A 24,036-nucleotide genomic window follows, 5' to 3' on the forward strand; every position below is an offset into this window, starting at 1 on the left:
GAAAAAAGGCTTGCTTGTAATCCTCGGGACACCACTCGAATACACTTCAATCCGGCCAACATGATCCATCGCACCGTCCTCCTTATTCTAAGTTTTGGCCTTTTCACCAATGCGGCTCCAATCCCTCAGGGCAAGGGCATGGCGTTTGTTGGCATTCCTGACGTCCACCATCATCACGTGGCTGTAAGTTGCGATGCAACGACACAGACATGCCCTGGATGCGGTCAAGTCGAGAAAAGGAAACGATTCGAGGGAAAGTCATTTGATCATTCTCTCAAAATGTCCTTACGAGAGGACAAAGTGGGATGTATCTTCACGCAAGACGTCGGAGCTTGACCAGAGCATGCTGTGCCAGCAACAATGCATATAACCATGTTATATCGGCCTGAATCATGTGTAGATCATACTGTTAGGATACTTCCATACTGATAATTAAATGAAATTGCTCGGGGGAACGCACTGGTGGCATTGCCGAATATTTGGAGCTAATGTAACTTGGTGGTATGTATTTAATGGCCATGCAGAAGCTGTATAGAACGTAAGAAATAACTTACACGATATTAGACCAAAATTACTCGTGTTTGTTATGAATAGTCGTTCGAACAGGAGATAGCCTAGTAGGGCAGCCGTGTTATATAACTATGCAGAATTATAGACTAGCCCGGAAGGCGTGTTTAGTGCATTCAGTCGCCATAATATTCAGAGCAGACCAATCTTTTCCCAATGAATTTCTAAAAGTGCTTATAAGTTATTTCATATCCTTATAATAAGCTTGCTATCCCTTTATCGAGGAGTCTTTTGTACGGCGAAGGTGGATTGACTATTATTGTTAGCTGGCATAGTGGAGTTTTACTGTGCGGCTCCCCCTCGACAAGTTCAAATGACTTGCTCATTACAGAACAGACAATAAACTACTACGATGGTGTCAAACGCGGAACTAGGCAGAATAGTAGAATAGTAGGGATTTGTAGTGTACAGAAGGTGTTGAAGTTGCCAATCTCTTGTAGTATGCACTACACCTGGCACTGGGATTGGAACAAGGACTTTGCGATTTACACATATTTTCATTTTGCTCATCAGCAGCTAAAGTTCCCTTCTCGATATGAAAATATTGAAGATGTTGTCGTTGATATAGAAGTCGAATACTCATTGTGGAGCCCGTGGTAAATCGGTGAAATGACCTTAACGGGTATTGTGTTGAATTTTAGCGCTGCTACTTGGGTTCTCTGCTACCCCACGCTCCCTTCTTTCTCACAGCTTAAACACGTTCCTCAAATAATTTCAGGCTCCTTGAGAACGCCAATGTATCCGATTCAATAAATGGGCTACCTTGAAATTTATGAGAAAATAACATAAAAGTACATCATGTATAAGTATTCAACAAAACCAAGACATGAACATATCCGACCCCGATAACCCAGGAGAACTGTTGCCAACTCAATATCAAACTACGAATTAATCAAAAGCAAGTGAACCCTGATGAGAAGCTGAGACAATGTTCAACCCATGACTCGGTCGATAAATCGCCCAACCTGGGAAATAGATGGCTTTTGCTGCGATGGGCATCAGTATGTATTGAACAAAAAGTTTAGTTTGAGGACACTTACCATCATAGAAAAGTGATTCGCGTCTATTTTCCCGGTAACAATTTGAGTGTCCGCTGGCAACAGCGTCTCCCAGCCTGCCGGACCGAAGTCAGTGCGCCGTGCGACCATGAAGGCCAGTCCGACAGAGTTGTGGGGCAAATGCGTAGGGAAACTGGGCTTTCCAGCACCGTCAGCCACGCTTTGGGAGGCCCAGATAATAGCGAGCTTGAGAGGCTTCTTTGGCTTAACCGCGGTCGAAATCGGCGACACTGCGTATGTGTCCAGGACGTCGACGGTGGCATCAAAGTGCGGCACGAGATAAGGCGGGGGCTGTACGTCTCCGAATAACCCGATAGCTTTGCAGTAGTTGTAAAAATGTGGCGGCAGCTTGTCCATCGTAGCAGGCATTGGCGAGTCTAGAATCAATAGGGTGCCAACCTCTTCGCCGGCTTCGAGGAGGAGCTGTATGGCAATGTATGCCATTACCCCGCCCGAGGACCATCCTCCAATATGGTACGGGCCCTTCGGTTGGCGTCTCTGAATCTCGCTTATGTAGGCTTTCATAAGATCAGAGATGTGGCAGTTCATATTTTCGGGATCCCGTGCATATGGGCAGTTGAGACCGACGATTGCTGTGTCACCGTCAAGGCGGGGAAGAGGAACATAGCTGGAGGATGAACCTCCACCGTCTGGAAGAAGAAACAGTGTCTTCTTCGCGGTCTTGGGAAACCCTTGAAGAATGACTGAGGTTGCCGGGCGGCAAGAGGTGAAGGATCGAGTGCTCTTGATGTTGTTCATCGCTTTTGGGACATTCGTCGGCATCACCTCCGACTCTAAGCTAGAATCAGTAGGGGTTACGCATTCTTCAGGAAGGGAGACAACATCGTTGCCGCTGTTATTGCTGCTGGCGTAGAGCCTCTCAGTCTCCGGTGTTAGGAGTCCTTGAGAAGAGTTCGGACTAGCGCTGATGCAAAACTGGCGGATGTGCTTAATCGTGGGGTAGGCAACAAAGAATCCATCCTCAGCTTCCATTTCCAAGCTCAACTCCTCTCTAATTCTGCTCGCAATCACCATGGAGAGGAGGGAATCGATTCCGACGTCAGCCAAAGGACATTCGTCAGTCAAATCCGCAATATCAACGCCAGTCTCCTCGGCAATAATATCAAGGATGGACTTGAATGAACTAGGTGGTGGCAGATCGATGCGCTTAGGCGCATCAGACCTCACTACATTTAGCTGAGAGGTACTCTGCTGAGGCACAGATGATTGAGTAGGGCCCGAAGTCTCGATAGTCGCTGGTATGGGTAGAGGCACATGCGCCGGCGCAACTTCCACCACTGAAATGGCATCTTCCACTTCTGGTTGCTCTCTGTAAACGTTAAGCAAGTCCTTGAAGTGTTTGATAGTTGGATATGTCATGAAGACCGAGTTGCTCTCATCTTCTATGTCTAACCCCAACTCCTCCTTGAACCTGCTATTGATCACCATAGATAGCAACGAGTCGACGCCCATATCAGCGAATGCAGAATCATCCGAGAGTTCATTCTCCGCAATGCCTGTTTCTTCGAGGATTATGGCCAGTGCGGATGGATATTTGCTGGTGGCTCTCTTCGGAGTCTGCCTTGTAATGACTGTGGCTGCTGGCAGATGCACTGCAACAGTCGCCGTTGCCGGTTGAGCCACTACATGTGCAGTCACTACTCCGCTATGTTGTGTTGACTGAGGTTTTAAAGACACCACGGCACGAGCAGCATTGACTCCTGAGGAACCGCTAAGCTCTCGCCCTTCGTTCGCGGCTTGAAGAACCATGTCGAACGCCTTGCGAGGAATTCCGCGGAGCTAGACTCGTTAGTTATCGCAGTACTTCGGAGTGTAAAAGGCTACGCTGGAAACTTACCGCCACACCCTTGAAAGAGGCAGTGATACCCTCCTCATCCAGCACTACCACATCTCCCTTGTACATTGTACCCTCTTGACGTATCATCTTGGCGTAAAGCTGATAATTAGCTGTGTGTGAGACATCTTTGAAGATCCGTAGGGAATCCCAGCCTCTGTTCACATAGACCTCGTGCTCCAGATCAGTTGTAGCCTTAGCATTCATGGTGAAACCACAAATCTGAGTGAATCCGTCAATGATAGCTGGATGGCAGACAAAGTCCCCATCCTTCTTCACACTGTTGAAGGTTGCGTTGCTTACAGCCTCAAGGGTAGTACCGTTTAGTGCGATGTCCCCGGAGCTTCTGTATTCTTTGTGGAACTTAGCAAGACCGGCAACCATCTTGAAACTAACGTCCATGTTGAGCTTGAAGGCCTTGCCACTTTGAACATCTTGAGTAACTTTGTCGAATAGTTTGACTTGCTGGTTTCTTGTGGCAATGAGCGCTGGTAGCAGATCTGAAGCGTTGCGGAAGACCGTCTTACACGTCGCATGTTCGATTATTGATTGCCCTTGAGCCTAATTCACGCTTAGCATTCACACCGAGCGGCCTTGGGTGATATGGAAATACTCACATTGACGGAGAAAAAGGAGAACGATGCCGTCTTTGTGAGCCAGTCAACCTTGGCTGAGGCACGGAGCATCTGGGCGCCCTTGCCTTTGGCAATCAGAGCTCTCTCGACTTCCATGTTTGCTACATCGACGAGGCGATCTTGACTAAAGGGCATATATTTGTCTATCAAGTACTTGCCAACAGTGAGTGCGATCTCCGCGTAAACAGACTGTAGTTGGTGGTTAGCTTGATAAGTTGAACAGAGTTGAGGTTTTCAAGCTTACCGGTGTGCACAGAGGAATGTTATTCACGAAGTGACCCTGTACAATAGGCAGAAGATCCGAGCGAGACAGATCTGACTCTACCAAAACGTAGGCCTTCTTCTCATCCGACTCCTCTCTCAAGATCTTGTGTACAGTGGTACTCTCAATTTTGGGTTCAGGGCGGCGTAGTACCGATGATGGTTCTGGGACTTTGGGCCCGACTGAGTCACTAACCTCTATGGTTGCTGATTCTCCTTTGCGCAGGGACCAATCTCCGACATACTGTATCCAGTAACTCTTCAAATCCCAACTATATGTTGGCAGGGGAATAACTTGCAATGCAGCCTTGAAGTCCTGATGCCAATCTACCCAATTGATATCAACACCCGCACGGTAAAGATAAGCAAGGGCTTCAGCAAGGAGGGGCCAGGTGTCTTTGCCCCGTTGTATGGAGGGGATGGTTGTAAGACTCGATCCCAATGAGGCCTTGATCATGGACGAAACAACGGGATGAGGCCCAATTCCAAGAAAAATTGACTTCTCATTAACGATACGACCATCTGTGTAGGCAGAACGTAGTGTGTCATGCATGTTCACCGTCTCCCTGCAGTGGCGAACAAGGTAATCTGGACCGAATATCTTGTCATCTGTTACCGTACGTCCCAGTAATGGTGATAGCACTGGAATTCGAGGCTTATTGAATGTGATGCTCCTGGCCGCGGTAGCAAATTCATTGAGCAATGGCTCAACTTGAGAGGTATGGAAAGCAAATGGAACCGACACTGGGGTGGCTTTTACACCCATTGAGGTCAGGGCAGACCTTAACGAGTCGATTTGATCCACAGGCCCGCCGAGCACGATGTCATTGGGTCCATTGATGCAGGCTATCTCAAATCTCCTGCCAACCACTGATGTTTGGATCTCCGCCGCCGATGTCTTGACGGCGAGCATACCGTGTGTATTGGCCGTGCAAGAAGACTGGAGAAGCTTAGCGCGCTCGCCGACAAGATATATTGTATCTGCATCGGAGAGAACGCCTGCGGCGTTCAGAGCTGCGTACTCTCCTAGGCTGTGACCGACCACAGCATCTGGCTTTATACCCCAGGACAACCAAAGCTGAGACAGGGCTATCTCCAAGCAAGTGACTGCAAGTTGAACCACAACTGGAGGGTATGATTCGATGACATTGGTCGAACCTGTAATCACCTTCTCAAATTCTGGATAACCCAAGACGACGGCCAGTTGATTGAGACGACGGAAGCTTTCGCGAAAGTGCGAAAGTTTCATCAAATCACTGCCCATCGCCATGTACTGAGAGCCTTGGCCGGTGAAGGCAAACACAATTTTAGGAGACAAGATGACGCGAGTGAAGCCCTGCTTCTCCTGTATTGCCGAACGAAGGCCGATCCTTACATCTTCTAGGGAAGAAGCAACAACTGAAGCGCGGTGATTGTGGTGCTGTCGACGCGCAGTTGTTGTGTATGATAAATTGGAGACCAGGGGAGGCGACTCATCGACCTTGTCGTCCAAAGACTGTAGTAAGGCTCGCATGTTGCCGAGAAGAGATTCACCACTCTTGGCACTGAATGCAATGATATGGCTCGTACGGTCGTCTTGTGCCGATGCTACTTGCTGGGCTGGGGCATCCTCCAGAATCATGGCTGTATTACCACCCGGCGCACTGAAGTTGTTAAGAAGTACTTTCCGCGGTGCAACTCCACGAGGCCAGGATGTGGGCTTGAAAGCGATATGCACATTACGATCCTTCATGTCCGACGGGAAGGTATGGTTGATAGTGGTCTTGATGCCGCAATGGGGAGGAATGCTGTTGTTACGCATCATTAAGAGCACCTTGGCTACACTGGTAATGCCGGAGACAGCTTCACCATGGCCAATGTTGGCTTTGGCTGCGCCCAAGTACAGTGGCTGACCTCTAGCACGTCGTTGTGTATCTGGCGCAAATGTGGCCAGGACCAATGTCATCTCTGCAGCGTCTCCATGCTGAGTCCCCGTTCCGTGCATCTCGATGTAAGAAATATCATTAGGGTCTACTCCACTAGTAGAAAAAACTTTTTCAAAAAGTTTGATCTGAGTGGGTGCATGTGGCCGTGTAATAGAGTCAGACTCGGCCGAATGATTCGTTTTGACATCGACAATGACAGCTTGGATAGGATCACCGTCTTGGATAGCATCATCAAGACGCTTGAGTAGCACGAGACCAATTCCCTCACCGCGACAGTATCCGTCGGCGCCATCGTCAAAGGTCTTGCAATTACCCGTTTTCGATAAGAAGAAACCGCGATCTAGGCCAGCATGCCCGTCGGGATTGGTGATAACATTGGTGCCCCCTGCTACTGCAGTATCCACATCGCCCATGCGCAGCGCGTTGACGGCGAGCTGCATAGCTGCAAGACTGGACGAGCAGGCAGTATCAACGACATAGCTCGGCCCAGCGAATTTATGGCTATAGTTCATTCGACCGCTAACAAACGGCCGGATACCCCCCACGATAGAATGGGTCCCAATCAATTGTGTGCTATTGGTCTCGCCATAATCGTTCGAGGACATGCCAAGGTAAACCCCGATTCGTTCTTTTTGTGTCGAAGGGGTGGCGTCGGGTACGATACCTGCAGTCTCCATCGCCTCATACGTGACCATGAGTGCTAGGCGTTGAGCAGGGTCCAAATAGGGGGCCTCCTTGGGAGAGATGCCAAAGAAGCGAGCATCAAACAGCTCAGGGTCATTCAGCCAGCAACCCCATGGCACGGCACTGGTATTCTTGCTTTTTCCACTCGTATCAACATGAGTTTTGACGTCCCAGCGGTTTGCAGGAACCTCGCTAACAGTGTCGACTCCCTTTGAAAGCAGCTCCCAGAAAGCCTCTGGGCTCTCGGCTCCTGGGAATCGTCCAGCGAGACCGCACACGGCGATTTTCGATTTGGAATAAGGAACATACTCAAGACCATCCTTTTCCTTAGTAGCGTCAATGGAGACAACCTCAATACTAGGTCTTTGCGATTCGGACATGTATTTTGAGGATACGTATTCTCTCAGCTGTGCTTGCATTGTCGCTTTGGTTCCGACGGGCAGGACTTTGATGCGGCCGAGGTTGCTGTTTTCAAACAAAATGGTTGGAAATTCTGCATTGATCTTCCCCCAGCTCAAGGGTTCACGCAGACATTGCTCTGCGGCATTTCGGAGTACTGTATTGAAAGCTCCGGCGCTGACTAGCCTTCCTGTCGAGCAAGAAACGATAGGGACTTTGGAGACGTAAGAAGCCCAAGTCTTGGCAGTTGTTGTCTCCATGATGCTCGTAACATCTTCCGTGGTGAACAAGTGTGGGGCATGCGATGTCACATATATGGGCAGTGTGATAATTCGCTTGCCTAACAGTGGTGAAGCTTGTTTGAGCTTCTCAAGTACATCTGGCGGGCCGCTAATAGTGACACCAGCAGGCGAGTCGGCTGTGATGTAGGGGCGTGAATGAGTTGGGATGTGCTAAAGAGATGTCAGTTATCAGCATCGCTGACTTTTATCTAGAATAGGGAACTCATACGTTAGCATGAGAGAAGTCACTAATGATTATTCTTGCAGTTGCGTGCAAGACGTCGATGACCATAATTGACCACGACTTATTCTCAACCTGAGGCTGAATCCGATCGCGCATCTCGACGGCGCATAGGACCAAGCGGAATGACACGGCTACAGAATGCACCGCTAACGGAAGAAGTTCAGCAACTGAAGTTGCACAACTAATGGCCGCCGCCGCCAGGCCTCCTGCACAAAGGCCTAAAAGGTACGAGTCATTCGGCGTCGGGTATGATTGAGTGCCATCACTATGTACCCTAGAAGTTGATACGTTAGCATACAGAGTTATTAGGAATACTATCATTCGCGTAACTGCACCTAATAAACTCCGCCAGATGATAGGTACAAGTCAGTGCCGTCTGAAGAGCAGCATGAAGATCGCCTTCGCTCTGCTTTGCTAGTAGCTCAGCTATGTTGGCAAATCGCGGGAAGGTATTTCGTTGATGGAGCGGCAAGCGGCCAATCTCCACCTGCAGACCCTTTTGGGATTGCTCGAAGAAGGCATTGAGAACAGGGTTGGTGGTCAAGGTGAGAAGATGTCTAAACCTAGCAGACACATCATACGTCTGATCACCAAAAAGATAGACTTTCAATGTGGCCGCCATCATACCATTTGTATATAACGTTGAATTGAAATTTTTGGAACAGATTGCGATCAATCAGTGGTGTAGGTACACATATCGTTATATGTTGTGTCAGGTTTTAATATTTTGACTATATGGCAATGGCCGGTGATTGATGGCAGTCTACGTGATTCCTATTACCTGGCAGCTTCGAGCAAACAGTATTGAGTTTCAATCCGCCCAGCGGGCATTTGGCTTAGCTAGAAAAAGTCATGTGGCTGTTTTCTAGACGTGGAAGGTACCCGAAGAATGTCCTTGTAGAAAAACACGTAGTCAGGCTCGGTATAAAGCCGTTTGCGTCCTGTGCCGCATTCATCGGGAAGTGGATCATTCTGGGTTAGTTCAAAAACACCGTTCAAAGTTGCTACATGTCAGTTCGGAATATCCAGTAAGAGCGATTCAGTACGCGCAATGTGATGCAAACGATTTCGATAGATTCAAAGCGTACGAGACTGTCTACATCGTCTGTCCATTGCCGATCCAATGTCAATGATACACTTTATGGCGTCTGAGTGTGCTACTGTAGTTTCTAAATATTTCGCTAGTGAGTTGCGAGTCATGTTTCCACGTTCTAGAATTTCTGATCAATAGATTTCCCATGGAGCCGTCCAGTAATAGATCACGACAGAGAAATTTGTGAGGGATGTCAAAAAATGAGTGAATATCTCTACTTAAATCAGTTCATAGTTTCTAGACTCTTATAGAGGTATATAGATAAATAAGCATACTAAGAGTACGGAGTTATATTAGGCATACAGCTTTCACCCATGCCACAACTTGAAGGCGCGATGTATTTTTCCCGAGACTGAACCTTACAACGAAGATTGTGCTCCTGCCAGACATCCAGTCGACCGCTCCACTACTATTACCACTACTACTGCCACTGCCACTGCCAAGGTGCTACCACAGAAAAGGTATCGTGGGAGCCTTAGTGTTAGTGGTGATTAAGTGTTAGAGCACCGTGTCAAGTGGTGGTCACAAAGCCGCTACAATCTTCTTTGTGGCCTCTTTCACTTTCAGTTTTAAGAGGGCTTCGATATCGGGAATGATTCCTCCACTAGACTCATCATTGCAGCGGGTGATAAAAGTCTTGACAAGATGCACTAAACGTGGTAACTGGCTCAGTACTTCTTGAGCATAAGATCTAGCCAATATGTGTTTATTGTGTGAGGACTCCATCCGAAGGCTTCCGATTGCTGAGGCTGCGCGTAGTACTGGCGGTGTCTGAGGTGGTGAGACTGTATTCTGTGACGAGGAGCCGGTCTCGCTAATGGTCAAGCAGGCTGCAACAGATAGGCAATCTAGCACGCCAAGAAATGATGTTGCCACAAGGAGCTGAACCTGTCTTTGGTTGCAGCAACTACACGAGAGAATAGTTGCCAATTTGTCTGGTATGGAGGTATCAAAAGCAGGATGGTTGGTCGCGGACTCAAGCAATTGTGGCGACATAGTCTGAGCGCCACTCAAATCGGACATATGTTGTTTTCCGCATAGTCCCATGGATGTATTCGCGGCTAGATGACCGCTTTGTATGATATCTAGTAAGGTAGACATACAGTCTTTCTTTATAGGGTGTTGAGGAGATGAATTGAGGACGTTCCCTTGCACCGTGACCCTCTTAGGCAAATTGATATTTGGAGCTGGCCGAGTCCGGCGACTGTGCAGACTCATAAAAGGAGGCTCTGGTAGGACCTGGTTCTGAGTTTCCAGAAGGTTTATGATACCTTCAAGGCTGCTTGGCACGGTTGATGCGGCCATCTGACAAGATCGCCAGGCATAATTGTTGACAATCTCTTCGGGGATTTCAGGAGATAAGGTGGCATTTCGACCGTCGTGTGAAGTTGATGTTTCGCCACATGGAAGTTGTTTGTCTAAGCCAAGGTCGAAGTCCAGGTTGTAACTGCCCAAGCCGTCACCAACAAAGTCAAATATGTCAGTAAGGTCGGTAGAGAAGTCGTGTTCATGCATGCTGTTGTCGTCAACAATAATGTTGTCGTCCAAATCGGGGTCCTTTGACCACGACTGCACAGGCTGCAGACTGAAGTAGCTCAGATCGGATTCTTTGCTCTGCCCTCGTTCTGGTGAAAAGCTTCTGGATATTTTGGAGCGCTGCGCAAGGCTATAGCAACAGTCGATGTTTCTGTTCCGACAGCGGGTACACACTGGTTTTTGTTTGCCACACTTGACTTTAGCAACACCGCATTGATCACAGCTGTCCTTCACACGTTTCCGTGTATGACCAGAAGTTTGGAACTCGGGATTTTCTGGAATAAAGACAGCCCACTTCGGTGCAGATGAGTCCATGGTACTAAACTAAAGCAGAAACGTCTAGCGATTCATAATAATTTTGGTCTCTGGACTTGTGGTAATATGCTCATCTAAGTATTCTCATCTAACTGACCACGTACGAGGTCTCGTTCTATGGTAAGACCACGCCACAGCTCTACCTATAGGGCTAAGATGATCCGCCGGAACATTGAAAATATTAGACAACCTGTACACAGATCCCTGCAAGGAGGATGTGATCAAGCAGCTGCATGATGCATCGTAGTTAAATGGGTCCAGGGAACAACGCGCATGGGGCAGTGTGTGGTAAGCAGATGGTACCGCCAACCCTCCGACGCGCTACGCCACGAATTAGTGCGATCTTCAGGGGACTCGCAATGGCCTAACCTAAATTCCAAGATCGAAATGCTCTGAAATCGGTCGAGAATCATTATCATATCATTCATCGAGCTCTTTGTTGTTCCATCAGCTCGAAGTACTATGGCCCATCCGTTTGGGCATTACTAATGTCTGGCGGCATAGTTATTACAAGTAAAATGGATTATTCTTAGTGGACTTCTGGTAATTTGGGCTATAAGTGTCGGAGGACTTGTAGAAACCATTCTGGTAGGTTAAATATGAACAAAGGACTCATAGGCGGGCATGCCTAAAGAACTGTGGGCACGTAATCAGGAGCTCTTATTGAGGCAATCCGTATTGTACATATTGCCAGGCAATATAGTTACGCCTCAGTCAGTGCTCAGTGCGCAGATTCGCTTCTGAAGACCAGAAAGTATACGCGTGTGAGCGGAGCTCAGCAATTTCCAGGGTTCAACGTTTGGCAAAGCAGGGACTTTGCCTGCAAGCCCTGATACTGCGGTACGGTGGAGCTAGCACGGTGCATACCAAGCCTACCAAGCAAAGCTTCAACAACACAAGATGGGCTCGGCGCCTTGGTTAAAGCTTAGTTACTGCCACGTGAGATAGTAGCACTGACGCTCTCAATGGTACCCATTGTCGCGTGGCGCTTCGCAGGAGCTGACTGCAAGACCTTTCGAACTCTGTATTATGCAGGGACAGGGTGTTCTCTACGCAACGTTCACAGCTCTCGCGCGGTTGCCCTGCGGCATCTATACGTAGCAATACGTCCTGCCATGTACTATGTCACAGTGACTAGCTTGCCACGAGAATATATGCCTCAACAAGCTATCCTCGCAGGCTGATGACCAGGGTCGGGATCCCTCTGGAGCGCTAGTCTATATATTAAAGCCTTGGCCTGTTGAGATTGTCGTTTCTTGGCATACTGCTGACATGGACAGTCGACATTCGATCAAATTGGTAAATCCTTCTGCATGATACAACTTGTTTTAGTCAACAGGGCTGGATCTAGAATTCGGAAGGCTGGAAAGGCCTTGTACGGATTCACCGCTGGGAAAGCTTATTGTACGGGTTCTACTCCAGATGGACGGCATCGGGGGTTTCGGGGGATTCGATCCTGATAATGCGGGAAAAGCCTCTCAGAACGACCGAAAGCACCCAAGCCCTGCATCAGCCAATTTGAGAAAGGACCCGACGCGGGAACATCACGGAAGTTTCATTGTCATGAGTGCAGTTGTGATGCAATGAGCCCGAAAGATGGTTCGGGACAATCCTGTCGAGCGACCATGAGGAATATTCTGGGAAGTGCCGGCATTATACAACAGTCAACAAAGAGAATGGGCAGATCACGAAATGATAAACAGCTCGTCAGTACGAAACTGCTTATCTATCGTACGAGACATTCACTACTACCTCATCTACCACAATCGCACACTTTGACGCCCAATCATGTGCCCTTCAACGCCCTTGGAGACGTACGCAGAGAAAATCTGCACTGCAGCCAAACAGATTAGTACTTGGTGCAACGAAAACCAACATCCTCAACCATCTCTTGGGCCGTCAGCATCTAGTGTCACCCTACCGCCGAATGCGCCAGTAAAGATACTCACAGCACGAAGCCAATTGGTTGAAGCTGCGTTCAAAATCCAACAGCTAGCTATAGAGCCGAACGAATATTTGTCTCGCCAAGCGGTTCATGTATGGTTGTCCAATCTCCTACCTATACAATTTCGTGTTCTGACTCTCAACCAGTATCAAGTCTTAGCCTCGGTCCACTGGCTCAGTCACTTCCGAATCTTCTCGTTCATTCCACTCACTGGCTCGGTCCCACGCTCCGAAGTCGCGGCATTAGCAATGGTTCCGGAGAACCAACTCAAGGCTACTGCAAGAATGGCCATGACGTCGAACCTTCTGTGTGAGCCGAGCCCGGGCGAGTTGGCGCATACAGCTGCTTCGAGACTCTTCGTCGCCAACCCTGCCGTTTTGGACTGGGCCCTTTTCATGGCAAAAGGCTCGGCGCCGACAGCATCAAAGATGGTCGAGGCTACCGAGAAATGGGGCGCCACAACATCGATGACCGAGACTGCCTTTAACGTGTCCAACAACACCACCCTGACATTCTTCGATTACATTTCACAGACTCCGGATATGGCGAAGTTATTTGTGTCGTATATGAAAAACGTTACATCCAGCGAGGGAACGAAAATTGATCATTTGATCCACGGCTATGATTGGGCCTCGCTAGGAAAAGCTACCGTTGTTGATGTGAGTCCAGCAAAATATAATGCGATGCTGCTCGACAGAACTAATCAATCTGGGCAGATGGGCGGTTCTGACTGCCATGCCTCAGTTGCGCTGGCGTCCGCCTACCCGGACCTCAATTTTGTCGTGCAAGACCTGCCACGAACCATAGCCAACGGGCCCGCCATGCTTGCTAAACAGCCTGACAGTATCCGCACGCGTATTATTTGCCAGGAGCACAATTTCTTTACACCTCAGCCAGTCATGGATGCGGATGCTTACTTCCTCCGCATGATCTTTCATGACTGGCCCGACAAGGAAGCGCTAACCATCCTGCGTCACCTGGTGCCGGTGCTTAAAGCTCGACCTTTCAAGCGGTCTCAGCCTAACGCGTCCAATGTAGCACGTATCATTATCATGGATACCGTGCTTCCCGATCCTGGAACATGTCCCACAACCGAGGAAGCGCTGATGCGCGTGCGTGACTTGGCTATGCTCCAGGCCTTCAACGGCAAAGAACGTGAGCTGACGGACTGGAAAAATCTGCTGGCGGCTGCTACGGCCCAGTCGGGCGAGGGTGCCGGGGAGCTCGAATTACTTCGTGTCCACCAACCATTTGGTAGCTTAATGAGCCTCCTTGAGGTTGTTTTCACAGTGAGTTGAATGATTTCGAAATTGTCAGGGATAGGCAGTTGTTGTAATTGCCTACTTGGTGTGTCTTGTATAGTGAGAATTGTAGCCTTAAACTTTAGTCACCTTGACATGATAATTATTTCTCTCAATGAACGTCTTTGCTTGAGCCGAGGCTTGTTCGGTAGTCAAATAAGGATAATTCACATATAGGTGCAAAAGTCACCGGTGTAGTTTTCTTGAGATGCATGCGAAAGTAGGCTCTAGACAACGAGGTTGAACTAACCTAGCTATACATACATATAAAGTAGTGTACGCATCCGTTTTTTACGTACCAAAGGGCCCTAAATGATGACCCCGCAGCAGGCTGAATGCCAGGCGCGGTGAGTGACCCAACTGCCACGGATTCTCCCAGACCAGGTCCCAGTAGCAAAACGCTGGCATCAGATCGTAAATAGATTGGTCGGAGCATCAATCCGATGACACATTTTCAAGGCCGATTGGTCTAATGTCCGGCATGGGTGTTGAGGACCAGTTAACAGAAAGCATCACTGCACAATAAAACAAACATTCTCGTCAGGCTTGGACTAGGTTATGGTTAGACTAGTCTAAGGTTAGTACTAACTTAAGAAGGATACCCAGAAAATTGAAAACTAATGTAGCACTAGACTAGTCTAAGGTTAATTAACTGATTAAACGACCGGGGAGTTTAAGTTTGTTTTCGGGAACTTGAAAGAAAAGAACCCCCTTCCCCTACCTTCATTCCCAATTGCGAGCGTTAGCAATTCATCATCAATGCCTTCGCCTGACTATTGCTTTTGAGCCTGTCTCAACGGCCTCACCATCGTGCGGGCCTTTCCCATGACCCTTGACGCTTCTCCATTCAAACAGTAGCGCCGGCACGATGCTCACAGCAGCGATGGCTGTACCGACGTAAAAGGTGGTCGTGATAGCCTTATTGTACTGCACCAGCACTGCCGGTAACAAGTGCGTTGGCACAAAGTCCCGCAGGTCCGTTGCGCCGACCTCTGACAGCGCTTTGGCAGTCTCTAACGGAAGAACGGTGGCCAGGTCCTTAACGAGTTCTTGGATGAATACGTTCTGAGCTGCGCACACAAAAACTGCGCCGCCAAGTTGCTGTCCAAAGAACATGAGGGATGCTCCGACCGGCACGTCCTCGTTTTTAAGTACCACCTGCGCCGCCAAGCCGGACTGCTGCATCCCCATGCCCATGCCAAAACCAGCCAGTACTTGGTAGCCAATCCACTCGGCGTTCGGACTGTCCACACGCAGGAGCGTCATCAATCCTGCGCCGGCGGCCATGAGAACCGAGCACAGGATGATGGGCGGCTTGTAATAACCGACTTTCGCTACGAAACCACCAGCTAGTATACTGCTAACCACGAGCGCCAGGATGAACGGCAGATTGCGGATCCCGCTTTGGAGTGCGTCGACCCCGTCAATGGCCTGAAACCAGATAGGTAGGTAATAACCCATGGAAAGCATTACACCGCCGATGCACGCAGAATAGGAGACACCAGCAATGATGGAGCGCTGGAGGAAGATATGTGGCGGCACAGTTGCCTTCTCTTTCTGCCATGACTGCGTCCATATCCATAAGGCGAGAAGCACGCCGAATAGGACCAAGAGTGCGATGATACGTGCGTTACTCCATGCATAGTCGCTCCCGCCCCACTGCAGTGCTAACAATAAAGAAATGATTGATGGAGCGAAGAGCAGATTGCCAATGGGATCCATGCGGAGAAGCTTTTGTTTGAGCGGTAGATCCGCTTGCTGTGGTGGCGAGAGGTGCAGAAAAAGAACCACGATCAGCATGGACACAGCGCCGATGGGGAGGTTGATGTAAAAGCACCAGCGCCAGGTGAGATGCTCGTTCTTAGTAAAAGCACCACCAATCAGGGGACCGATGACGGATGATATTCCAAATATGGCACCCAATGCTCCCTGGTACATTGGTCGTTTCTCCAAAGGTGCCATAGGGATCATGATGACAATAGTCCCAGAAAAGACACCAGCAGAGCCGCAGCCGGCAATGGCTCGGCCAAGAATGAAAGCGATCGAACTCGGGGCTGCTCCACAAATTGCAGACCCGATCTCAAAGAGCAGCACTGCGGCGAGAAAGACGAATTTGTTGTCGTAGAACAAGTACAGACGACCAAAAAGAAGCTGTGTGATGCAGCCACTGAGAACATACGCACTTCCATACCATCCAATATCCTGAATGGAGTCGAACTCGTCTGTGATTTTGGGAACTGCCGTTGATATGATAATTCGGTCCTAAGTGCATTCAGTTAGCTACGCTATTCTTGGCAAGAGGGTGCGGGCTATTGCATACCAAAGCCACCAGAAACATGGCCAGGTAAAGAGCAACCATGATGAGCGCGACAGTTCGGATGGGAGGATACTCGCCCATCCCCTTGGCTCCATCTTCACGCTGTTGGTCAGTGCCCTCTTTCTCGATGCTATGGCCTTCATTTTCGCTACGTGGCAGCTCAACTGTGCTGAGTGGCCCAACCCCCGACCTCGATGGCTGATTCGTTTCTGTAGCTGTTAACACCATCCTTTGTCTTGTGGTATAGAAGTCTTGTGTCGTCAAGATAGTCCGTTTGGAGTCAATCAGTGCTACGTTTTTGGCTTGAGCGACATGTTCTTGGTCTTAAAAAGAAAGGATGTTTTCCTTGAACAGATAGAATTGCCTTGCCCTTGATTTGAAACTGCTAATAAACTTGTCATTGACTGCTATACGCTGCGGTGGAAGCTGCGGAGAATGTTCCGAAAGCTGCGAAATATCCGAAAGCCCCGGGAAACTCCTTGAAACCCCGAAGCCGCCCCAGCGATTTCTTTCCTGCCGAAGCAGCATCGCTTGGGTTCGACTGTACCAATGTCCCGGTGGTTATGTGATTCGGACAAAAACTGTGCCTAACCTGTTTTAAGAACAAAGAGGATCCGACGCTTCTCAGACGTAGTTTATGCACAATGAGAGTCAGGTCACTAATGACTCTATGATCTGCCATTATCTTATTTAGAGTAATTTATGGGCTCTTGACTATGCATACCTCCCTGAAGTAAATTATCCCAGAAGTCCCAGTCAGCCACCGCCGAAGAACCCATGTTGTCTGTCTGCATGGCCTCCATCTCATGCATTGTAAGGGGTGTGTCTGTGAAGCCTTCGCCAGAACCTTGGCCAATCGCGCCGACGTCGTATTCATAGTCGGGGGTCTCGGTCAGTTTAGATCGCAACTTCCCAATGATCGGTGGTACAATAACTTGCTCGAACCCGTTTCTCACGAAGTTGAACTCTCTTGACTCCCAGGCCCTCACGACTAACTTGCAAACCTCTGCGTTCAACTCACTCGATCCCTCTTCAGCAAGCATGGGGTGATACTTAAAGACGTCTTCTACCAATTGCCACGCCTTGTCCACTTGAGTCCCCGGCTGTTGGCGACGTAACTCTATCAACATGAAAACAAAGGCATCAAGCTGGAAGAAAATATCCATGTGCCAACCAAACCCGTCTAAAGACCTGACTGACTTTCCCAGGACATCATATTCGACCATCTTGAGACTTGTAACAAATAGCATGTCATGCTCTGATTGGGGCATCGACTTGCCTCGGTCCTGATACTGACAAGGATGATGTGCCATCAGCCGCATCTTGCATAAAGCCGACCGCGCTCCGCCAGATGACAGCAGATGGAGCGGCAAGGCAGTATCACAGTATCTGAGGTACATGCACTCTATCCGGTTCTCGTACTTGCTAATCAGGCGGTCCTTCTCCTGAAGCGAAACATCATGGCTGTTCAGTGTCTGCGCAGCGGTGCTCAGAAATCTGCCCAGTTCGTACCTCAGGAGACAAAACATCATCTCCGTGGGGCCGTTGTGAGCCACGGGCTCTTCCCGCATTTCTGGGCTGAGGTCGGAGTCGTTGAAATTCCCGGGCAGAGGGAAGTTGGCAGCATCGGAGAATTGGTAGGTGCTTTGCGACCCTGCCAGCTGTGCACCGCGCGCATCAATGAGGAGAATTTGCCACCAAACTCTTCTCTGCATCTGAACGTCGAAGATTGACAGCTCACTCGAAGCAGGATTTTGGTGCAAGCCAAGCAATTGCCCCATTCTAACTGCTGTTCCTGAAAGAAGCCAGATGGCTTGGGGGTTGTACAGTTGCCGAGCTGCGATCTGTAGACTCGTTTAGTTGGTTGCAGGGAGCAGTAAACTCGCAGGCGTTGCTCACAATATGAAGTGTAAAGGCTTGCAGCAAAGTAAAACTCCGTACTTTCATTACACCAGCAGCTTGCAAAGCCTGCTGTGTTGCGAATAGGTATCTCGAAAGCAATGTCTTTTGAGGTTCCCCGAAAGTCGTGCTGCAGTCTTCGTCACTCATAGACATGACAGCTGCAGTGTAAATGGCAAACAGGAGAGCTACCGTTGGTCTATCGAGCGAATCAAGATTCCTACCAGCCTCTATGACATGCATCTGCACAGAGGACGAATGTATTACTTTAGATAGAGGATTAACATTCTGAAGAAATGACTGCCATAGACTGAATGCATGCATGGGTTGAGGATGCATATCCCGATAGCCGCTATCACTTGGAGTCCCCCCAAGGAGGACATGGCTTGGATCAGAACTGGGGCCACCTGAAGCTTCCATTATGGTGCCATGTTGGCTCTGTGCCTTCGATGTTGTAGGCTCTGGGAACTAATTGATGTCAGCTGATTATCATGGCAAGCGAAAAGGCTCAGACCGAAACGGGACAACCAGACCTCGTCGACGAGTCCATGCCACAAGTTCCTGTAGCCAATCAGCTCTGCTGGGTGAATAACTGTAGTATACCCTACGGAGCATGTTTACATACTGGCCGAAGCTGGGCACGGGTCCGGATGCGCCGGCAATATCACGACTAACCACAACCGGCGTAGTTGACGACTTCATTATCGACGGCTCCGGCACGCTTGTATGTCGTCGACGTGTATATGGTGCCCGCGAACCAGGAATACATTCCAGACCTGTTTCAATGCAACTGATACAGGAGACAGATTGCACGTCAGCATGACCCTAGCGCTGTAGATATGAGATTATCTACCTTAAGCATGGCATCTGGCGATCGCAGCGTACTTTGCGCTTTTTACAGGCGACACAAGAGTATTGCTGCTGTAGACGGGATTGCGGCACTTCTTTGATACTGACGGGAGATGAAATGCTGGCAGAGGAGTATGTATGTTCTGACATTGTTCGCAAGAGATGGCATTTGCCAAATCGCTCGAGCGGTGGCCTAGAAACGATCGTGATGTCTTGTGAGCCTGCAGTGTATAAGATAACTCACAGAGACGTTTGAGGTTGCACACTCCCAAGCGACTGGGCCAGCGACTCTCTATCTCTGGGTGCTGCAGCAGTCCCTGCGCCCGCGTGGACTGAGGTGGTATGCTCAGAGGCAAATTGGATGGGCTGCCTAAACGGCGGGCTAGACCTCTTCAATCCCTGCTTGCAACGCCATGGCTTTACGTCCCATCATACACCCCACGTAAGCATAGGTATGCAACATCGATTCCTCCAAGTCTTCTTCAAGCAATTTGATCGCCCTGTAGGGATTGCTGTTGATAAGCTTCTAGAAACATGTCGCTGAACCCAGTTTGAACGAATCAAGCGACGGAGAATGCATTGGTACCTGTAGATCATACTCATTGTGCACATCTAGACTTTTTGTCATGGGTAATCGCTACATAGAAGTGTTATGGTATCAAACCCTCAGATGTTTGCATCAATCATTGAGAATCAACTCTCTACGCCTCCTTTCATTTATACTCAGAGGCTATCATACAATGGCGCCGCTTCTAGACCCCGTCATAGCCTGAAATATAGCGCGAGTCTGTTGGACAAGTCAAATTCTACAGACTCCCGACCGTATCAGTATCAGGGATTTCATCCAACGCCCTCGCGATACTGCACTTACGTTACCCCATACATATGTGATTAGAAAGCGGGCTCCGACAGGTTTGTTCTCTAGGGATACGAAATGGCGACGAGCACCGGAGTCGAAATAAGCAGTCGGACTTATTGGCTGAACTATGGCGGGGATCGGATTGTGGGGTCTTTCTCAGAGCCTCTCCCACCATATTTTTGGCTCTGAACTACGCAGTGTTATTCAGACAGTCTGACGAATAGAAGATTTTACACAGCATGGGTTTACGCCAGCAACTGAAGTACCTGTACTTTGATTGCGACTGATCACAGGTACTGCTTCAGCTGCAGAGATGAAGTACAGGGATCTCACCGGGAGACTTGCTGCGGCTGGAAGCTTTCGAAGCGGATTTTGTACCCACGGATCGAGCAGGGTGGGACATAGCTGTGCCGTATGCCTAACGAAACATCGTTCGTCGTCGGCTGATGTGGCGTCCAATAACTACATCTTAGCATCGTTATTCTGCACGAAGCCACCCATCGGGCCATCTCACCAAGTAATCATATCAGTGATCCTCCGGAAACATAGACCCATAATTTGGCTGCGCGTGTTTGCAAGCGAGCGCGATGCTGCTGCCGGATTACTTCTGTGCCGCAAGGGATTGCCCGTGCAAATCCCCGATTTGGTTGTTTGAACCATGCGGGAACTTTTGGGAACTTTTGGGAAACCCCGGGGAGCTAGTGTAGTGTTTGATGAAATACTCTGGAAGACAAGCAATAGACAAGCCATAGACTGCCGGTGAAGCTGTAATTGTCTCGCCAATCTGTAATCTAGACAAGATGCGCACCCTGATGCTTCACGGACACGGAACGAGTGCATCTATCTTCCAACTCCAAACAAGTATGTCACCCTGCGCGCCTGAGCAATACTTGCGGCTTACTTAATCACTGCAGGTGCATTCCGGTCCAAGTTGGACGATAGCTTTACATTCCACTTCCTGGACGGCTTCTACACAGCCCCACCCGCACCAGGCACTGATATCGTCTTCGGTTCTAAAAATAGTCAAGTGAACAATAGCTTTACTTGGTTCGCAACATATGATCTCACCTCTGTTCTCGATGCTATCAAGAAGATCGATGAGTACATTCAGTTGAACGGACCATTTGACTGCGTATGTGGATTCAGCCAGGGCTGCTCGCTCGCTGCTAGCTTGCTGCTTTACAGCCGTCAAGAGGGCCGTTGCCCGCCTTTCAAGTCGGCTGTCTTCATTTGTGGCGGGGTGAGTTTTGAGGTCCTGGAAAATCTTGGATTGCGTGTGCCACAGATTGCAAGAGATATAAGCAAAGAGACAGGCCGTGTCCTTCAGGCTAGGGCTAGTGTTTTGGCACGTCTGGCCACCGATCTCGACCAAATTGAAAAGGGTGTGGGGTTGTGGGATGATACAGATGGTCTGATTCATGATCCCACGGCTCTGCCGGCGCTGTCTGACTGCTTTGGTCTTGATCTGACCGCATTTTCACGAGAAGTCATGATTGATATTCCAACTGTACATATCTACGGCGGGAGGGACCCTCGCTGGCCATCTAGTGTCCAACTTGCGTACTTGTGCGACAGTGATAAGAGAACAACGCTTGACCACGGAGGAGGGCATGATATTCCGAGGTTGACAGGTGTTTCCAGAGATATTGCAGACACATTCCGCAAGTTGAAAGCAGTCTGAACGTGCCATAGCGTTTGTTATGACGAAAGGGTTATCTGATTAGATGGTCGAGCTGTATCTAGTAATTAACGCAGCCTCTTTCTCTTTTAATTGCATTCCCAAGGTATGTGCTTATTATTCAGCAATTCAAATATCAAGTAAATGACACGGTGGCGGTTTGGTTTGACGTGGAGCTATTAGAAATATATGTTTATTAAATTTAAACACTCATGCCCATCGTTACACAGTTTGCTGCTTCGCTTTCGATAATCTGAAGTCTTACCGGCGACCTACGTGAGCGATCGTCCAACACGTTCATAGTAAATAAGATTGCATAATACGGATTTCGAGAGCAACTCTTTTATTAGTAGCTGTGTCGCCTCGACTAACTCAACGGCAAGTATTGCAGGGGATAGCCTGTATGAGAAAGAGAAATACTTATGGTAATGTTTCTTGCGAATGTGTTGCTAGCTCCTCTGGAAATAGAATTCAGATCTTCTGCCCGGAGAAAATATGTGAAATCTTCACGTTGTGTTGGTCTGTCATCTCCTTGCTCGGATTGAGTGGAAAATGTGCTTTGAGACTGTCTGCCAAGGCGAAGTTCGTGCCATACCTTCGCTAGCAAGCCAGACAAGTCGTACAGTATCTGTCACGAAAGGGAGTAGTAGTTGTCATTAATCGCACCGAATGGGAAGTGCATGGAATGTGCCGCTTCGGGCTTATCCCGTGACCGGGATATGGCCGAATCGGTCATGGAAATGGCATCTACAGTTTTCATTGGTCCAATCCGTTTCTCCGGAATTCTACTAGAACCACGATACACCGTATCCTCAGTGTTTTCGGTGCCAGAAAATCAAGGAATAGAAAGATCTTTGGCAGTTCCAAGTGTCTGGATCGACCCAGGGCTAAGAAGGACGTCGCATGTGTAACTCATAAGCCGATCTCATCCAAGAGCATCTAACGAGTTCTTTAAGATTTGATCGTCGTTGTTTTATCGCTCAACTGATTGGTATCTGTATCGATTGCATCAAACGAAACCACTTGAGTTTGCATCTCAATACAGCGGCAATGACAGATCCAAAGTACCCCCCGAGTCACCCCTCGGTGCCCCCAGTGAGCTCCATGACCATACAGGCTCCACTTGAATCAGAGAGTATGCATAGCGTCAAAGGCCTTATAGCCGTGGTGACCGGTGCTGGCTCCGGGATTGGTCAGATCATGGCTACAGCGTTGGAGCACAACGGGGCCAAGGTGTACATCCTCGGGAGAACACTGGAAAAGCTCAAGGAAACGGTGGCAAGGGCGGTAAGAAAATCATCAGATAAAATATGAGAGAAGCTGAAACCACTGACAAGCGAAGAAATTTGGAAACATTATACCAATCCAGGCCAGTGTTACCTCGCACGACGATCTTCAGCGCGCCGTCGATCGGATCCGCGACGAAGAAGGATACATCAACTTGCTCATCAACAACGCGGGTATCAGCACCCCCAACTTGGGCCCACCCAACACTCGTCCCGGGCCGAAATGGTCGCTTGGGCGGGTACGCGACTACTGGTTCTCTCGAAGCTACGAGGACTACCTAGCCGTGATGCAGACCAATACGGTTGCCAACCTAATCGTCTCGTTCGCATTTCTAGAGCTTCTAGACCAAGGCAACAAGATGCGCGAGGCAGAGGCTGCCCTGCGCCCTAACCTCAACCCAGCCACTGCTAAGATGCGCAGCTGGGTCAGCTCCCAGATCATCACCACAAGCAGCATCGGCGGCTTCGGCCGCGACCATGCCGCCTTCATCTACAATGCCAGCAAGGCGGCCACCACCCACATGATGAAGCACCTCGCCACGTACCTGGTTCCATTCGGAATCAGGTCGAACATCATAGCTCCTGGTTGTAAGTACATAGTCTCTGCGCGAAGTTCAATTGATGCGCCCAAGCTAACAAGGTTAACAATCAGTCTGGCATACGGGGATGACGGACGATGTTGCGCGGGGTATTGCCTTGACTGGAGGCGCTGTGCCCAAGACCTTGATCCCGGAGCAAAGGTTCGGTACCGAGCAGGAGATGGGCGGCACTATCGTGTATCTTGCTTCGCCGGCTGCCGGGTATTGCAATGGGTCGGTCTTCGTGATTGATGGAGGATATTTGACAAACCACCCCAGCACTTACTAAATTATCGCATTGGGCAGTCTAGAATATAATGACCGTATTTCATCCCCCCGTTTTTCTTTTTCTTTGAACTATACTATTGGTAGAGCAGACCGGAGTTACCAGTCTAGTGTTGATTGCATCGGCTGTTTTTGCCGGATTTGATTGTTGAGTAGTGGTAATTATGCTAACCATAAAGGAATCAT

At 49.1% G+C, this 24,036-nt stretch overlaps 9 protein-coding genes across 9 annotated transcripts; 3 read left to right on the forward strand and 6 right to left on the reverse strand.

Moving 5' to 3' along the window:
• Positions 1–1,250: 1,250 nt before the first annotated feature.
• On the reverse strand, positions 1,251–9,109 carry BKA67DRAFT_646384 (uncharacterized protein; the record flags this gene model as incomplete). The annotated part of the gene is made up of 10 exons (XM_046105911.1): positions 1,251–1,553; positions 1,608–3,425; positions 3,484–4,041; positions 4,098–4,304; positions 4,360–7,836; positions 7,895–8,183; positions 8,245–8,472; positions 8,691–8,749; positions 8,792–8,913; positions 8,998–9,109. 10 exons carry the CDS (start codon positions 9,107–9,109, stop codon positions 1,500–1,502), a joined length of 6,924 nt encoding a protein of 2,307 aa, XP_045958961.1. The 3' UTR covers positions 1,251–1,499.
• Positions 9,110–9,524: 415 nt separating this feature from the next.
• Positions 9,525–10,853, reverse strand: BKA67DRAFT_658976 (uncharacterized protein; the record flags this gene model as incomplete). The annotated part of the gene is made up of 1 exon (XM_046107376.1): positions 9,525–10,853. One exon carries the CDS (start codon positions 10,851–10,853, stop codon positions 9,525–9,527), a length of 1,329 nt encoding a protein of 442 aa, XP_045958962.1.
• Positions 10,854–12,517: 1,664 nt separating this feature from the next.
• Positions 12,518–14,321, forward strand: BKA67DRAFT_566018 (sterigmatocystin 8-O-methyltransferase). Its single transcript, XM_046102845.1, has 3 exons — positions 12,518–12,890; positions 12,945–13,457; positions 13,515–14,321. Exons 1-3 carry the CDS (start codon positions 12,642–12,644, stop codon positions 14,094–14,096), a joined length of 1,344 nt encoding a protein of 447 aa, XP_045958963.1. The 5' UTR covers positions 12,518–12,641; the 3' UTR covers positions 14,097–14,321.
• A 483-nt stretch (positions 14,322–14,804) lies between these two features.
• Positions 14,805–16,557, reverse strand: BKA67DRAFT_605373 (major facilitator superfamily domain-containing protein). The gene is made up of 2 exons (XM_046105360.1): positions 16,420–16,557; positions 14,805–16,361 (listed from the first exon to the last, which is right to left on the reverse strand). Exons 1-2 carry the CDS (start codon positions 16,495–16,497, stop codon positions 14,856–14,858), a joined length of 1,584 nt encoding a protein of 527 aa, XP_045958964.1. The 5' UTR covers positions 16,498–16,557; the 3' UTR covers positions 14,805–14,855.
• A 291-nt stretch (positions 16,558–16,848) lies between these two features.
• BKA67DRAFT_287447 (fungal-specific transcription factor domain-containing protein) lies at positions 16,849–18,949 on the reverse strand. The gene is made up of 3 exons (XM_046095986.1): positions 18,941–18,949; positions 18,316–18,876; positions 16,849–18,260 (listed from the first exon to the last, which is right to left on the reverse strand). The coding sequence occupies exons 2-3, from the start codon at positions 18,733–18,735 to the stop codon at positions 17,103–17,105; spliced, it is 1,578 nt and encodes a 525-aa protein (XP_045958965.1). The 5' UTR covers positions 18,736–18,876; positions 18,941–18,949; the 3' UTR covers positions 16,849–17,102.
• Positions 18,927–19,672, reverse strand: BKA67DRAFT_566034 (uncharacterized protein). Its single transcript, XM_046102846.1, has 2 exons — positions 19,165–19,672; positions 18,927–19,124 (listed from the first exon to the last, which is right to left on the reverse strand). Exon 1 carries the CDS (start codon positions 19,312–19,314, stop codon positions 19,165–19,167), a length of 150 nt encoding a protein of 49 aa, XP_045958966.1. The 5' UTR covers positions 19,315–19,672; the 3' UTR covers positions 18,927–19,124.
• A 447-nt stretch (positions 19,673–20,119) lies between these two features.
• On the reverse strand, positions 20,120–20,840 carry BKA67DRAFT_287491 (uncharacterized protein). The gene is made up of 3 exons (XM_046095987.1): positions 20,538–20,840; positions 20,369–20,485; positions 20,120–20,213 (listed from the first exon to the last, which is right to left on the reverse strand). The coding sequence occupies exons 1-3, from the start codon at positions 20,771–20,773 to the stop codon at positions 20,180–20,182; spliced, it is 387 nt and encodes a 128-aa protein (XP_045958967.1). The 5' UTR covers positions 20,774–20,840; the 3' UTR covers positions 20,120–20,179.
• On the forward strand, positions 20,781–21,759 carry BKA67DRAFT_287496 (ef-hand calcium-binding domain protein). The gene is made up of 2 exons (XM_046095988.1): positions 20,781–20,884; positions 20,938–21,759. The coding sequence occupies exons 1-2, from the start codon at positions 20,824–20,826 to the stop codon at positions 21,702–21,704; spliced, it is 828 nt and encodes a 275-aa protein (XP_045958968.1). The 5' UTR covers positions 20,781–20,823; the 3' UTR covers positions 21,705–21,759.
• Positions 21,760–22,805: 1,046 nt separating this feature from the next.
• BKA67DRAFT_592712 (short chain dehydrogenase/reductase family protein) lies at positions 22,806–23,854 on the forward strand (the record flags this gene model as incomplete). The annotated part of the gene is made up of 3 exons (XM_046104862.1): positions 22,806–22,988; positions 23,044–23,575; positions 23,640–23,854. 3 exons carry the CDS (start codon positions 22,806–22,808, stop codon positions 23,852–23,854), a joined length of 930 nt encoding a protein of 309 aa, XP_045958969.1.
• Positions 23,855–24,036: the final 182 nt, after the last annotated feature.

The sequence above is a fragment of the Truncatella angustata genome, assembly GCF_020726525.1.
Source record: "Truncatella angustata strain MPI-SDFR-AT-0073 chromosome Unknown BKA67scaffold_4, whole genome shotgun sequence".
NCBI lineage: Eukaryota > Fungi > Ascomycota > Sordariomycetes > Amphisphaeriales > Sporocadaceae > Truncatella > Truncatella angustata.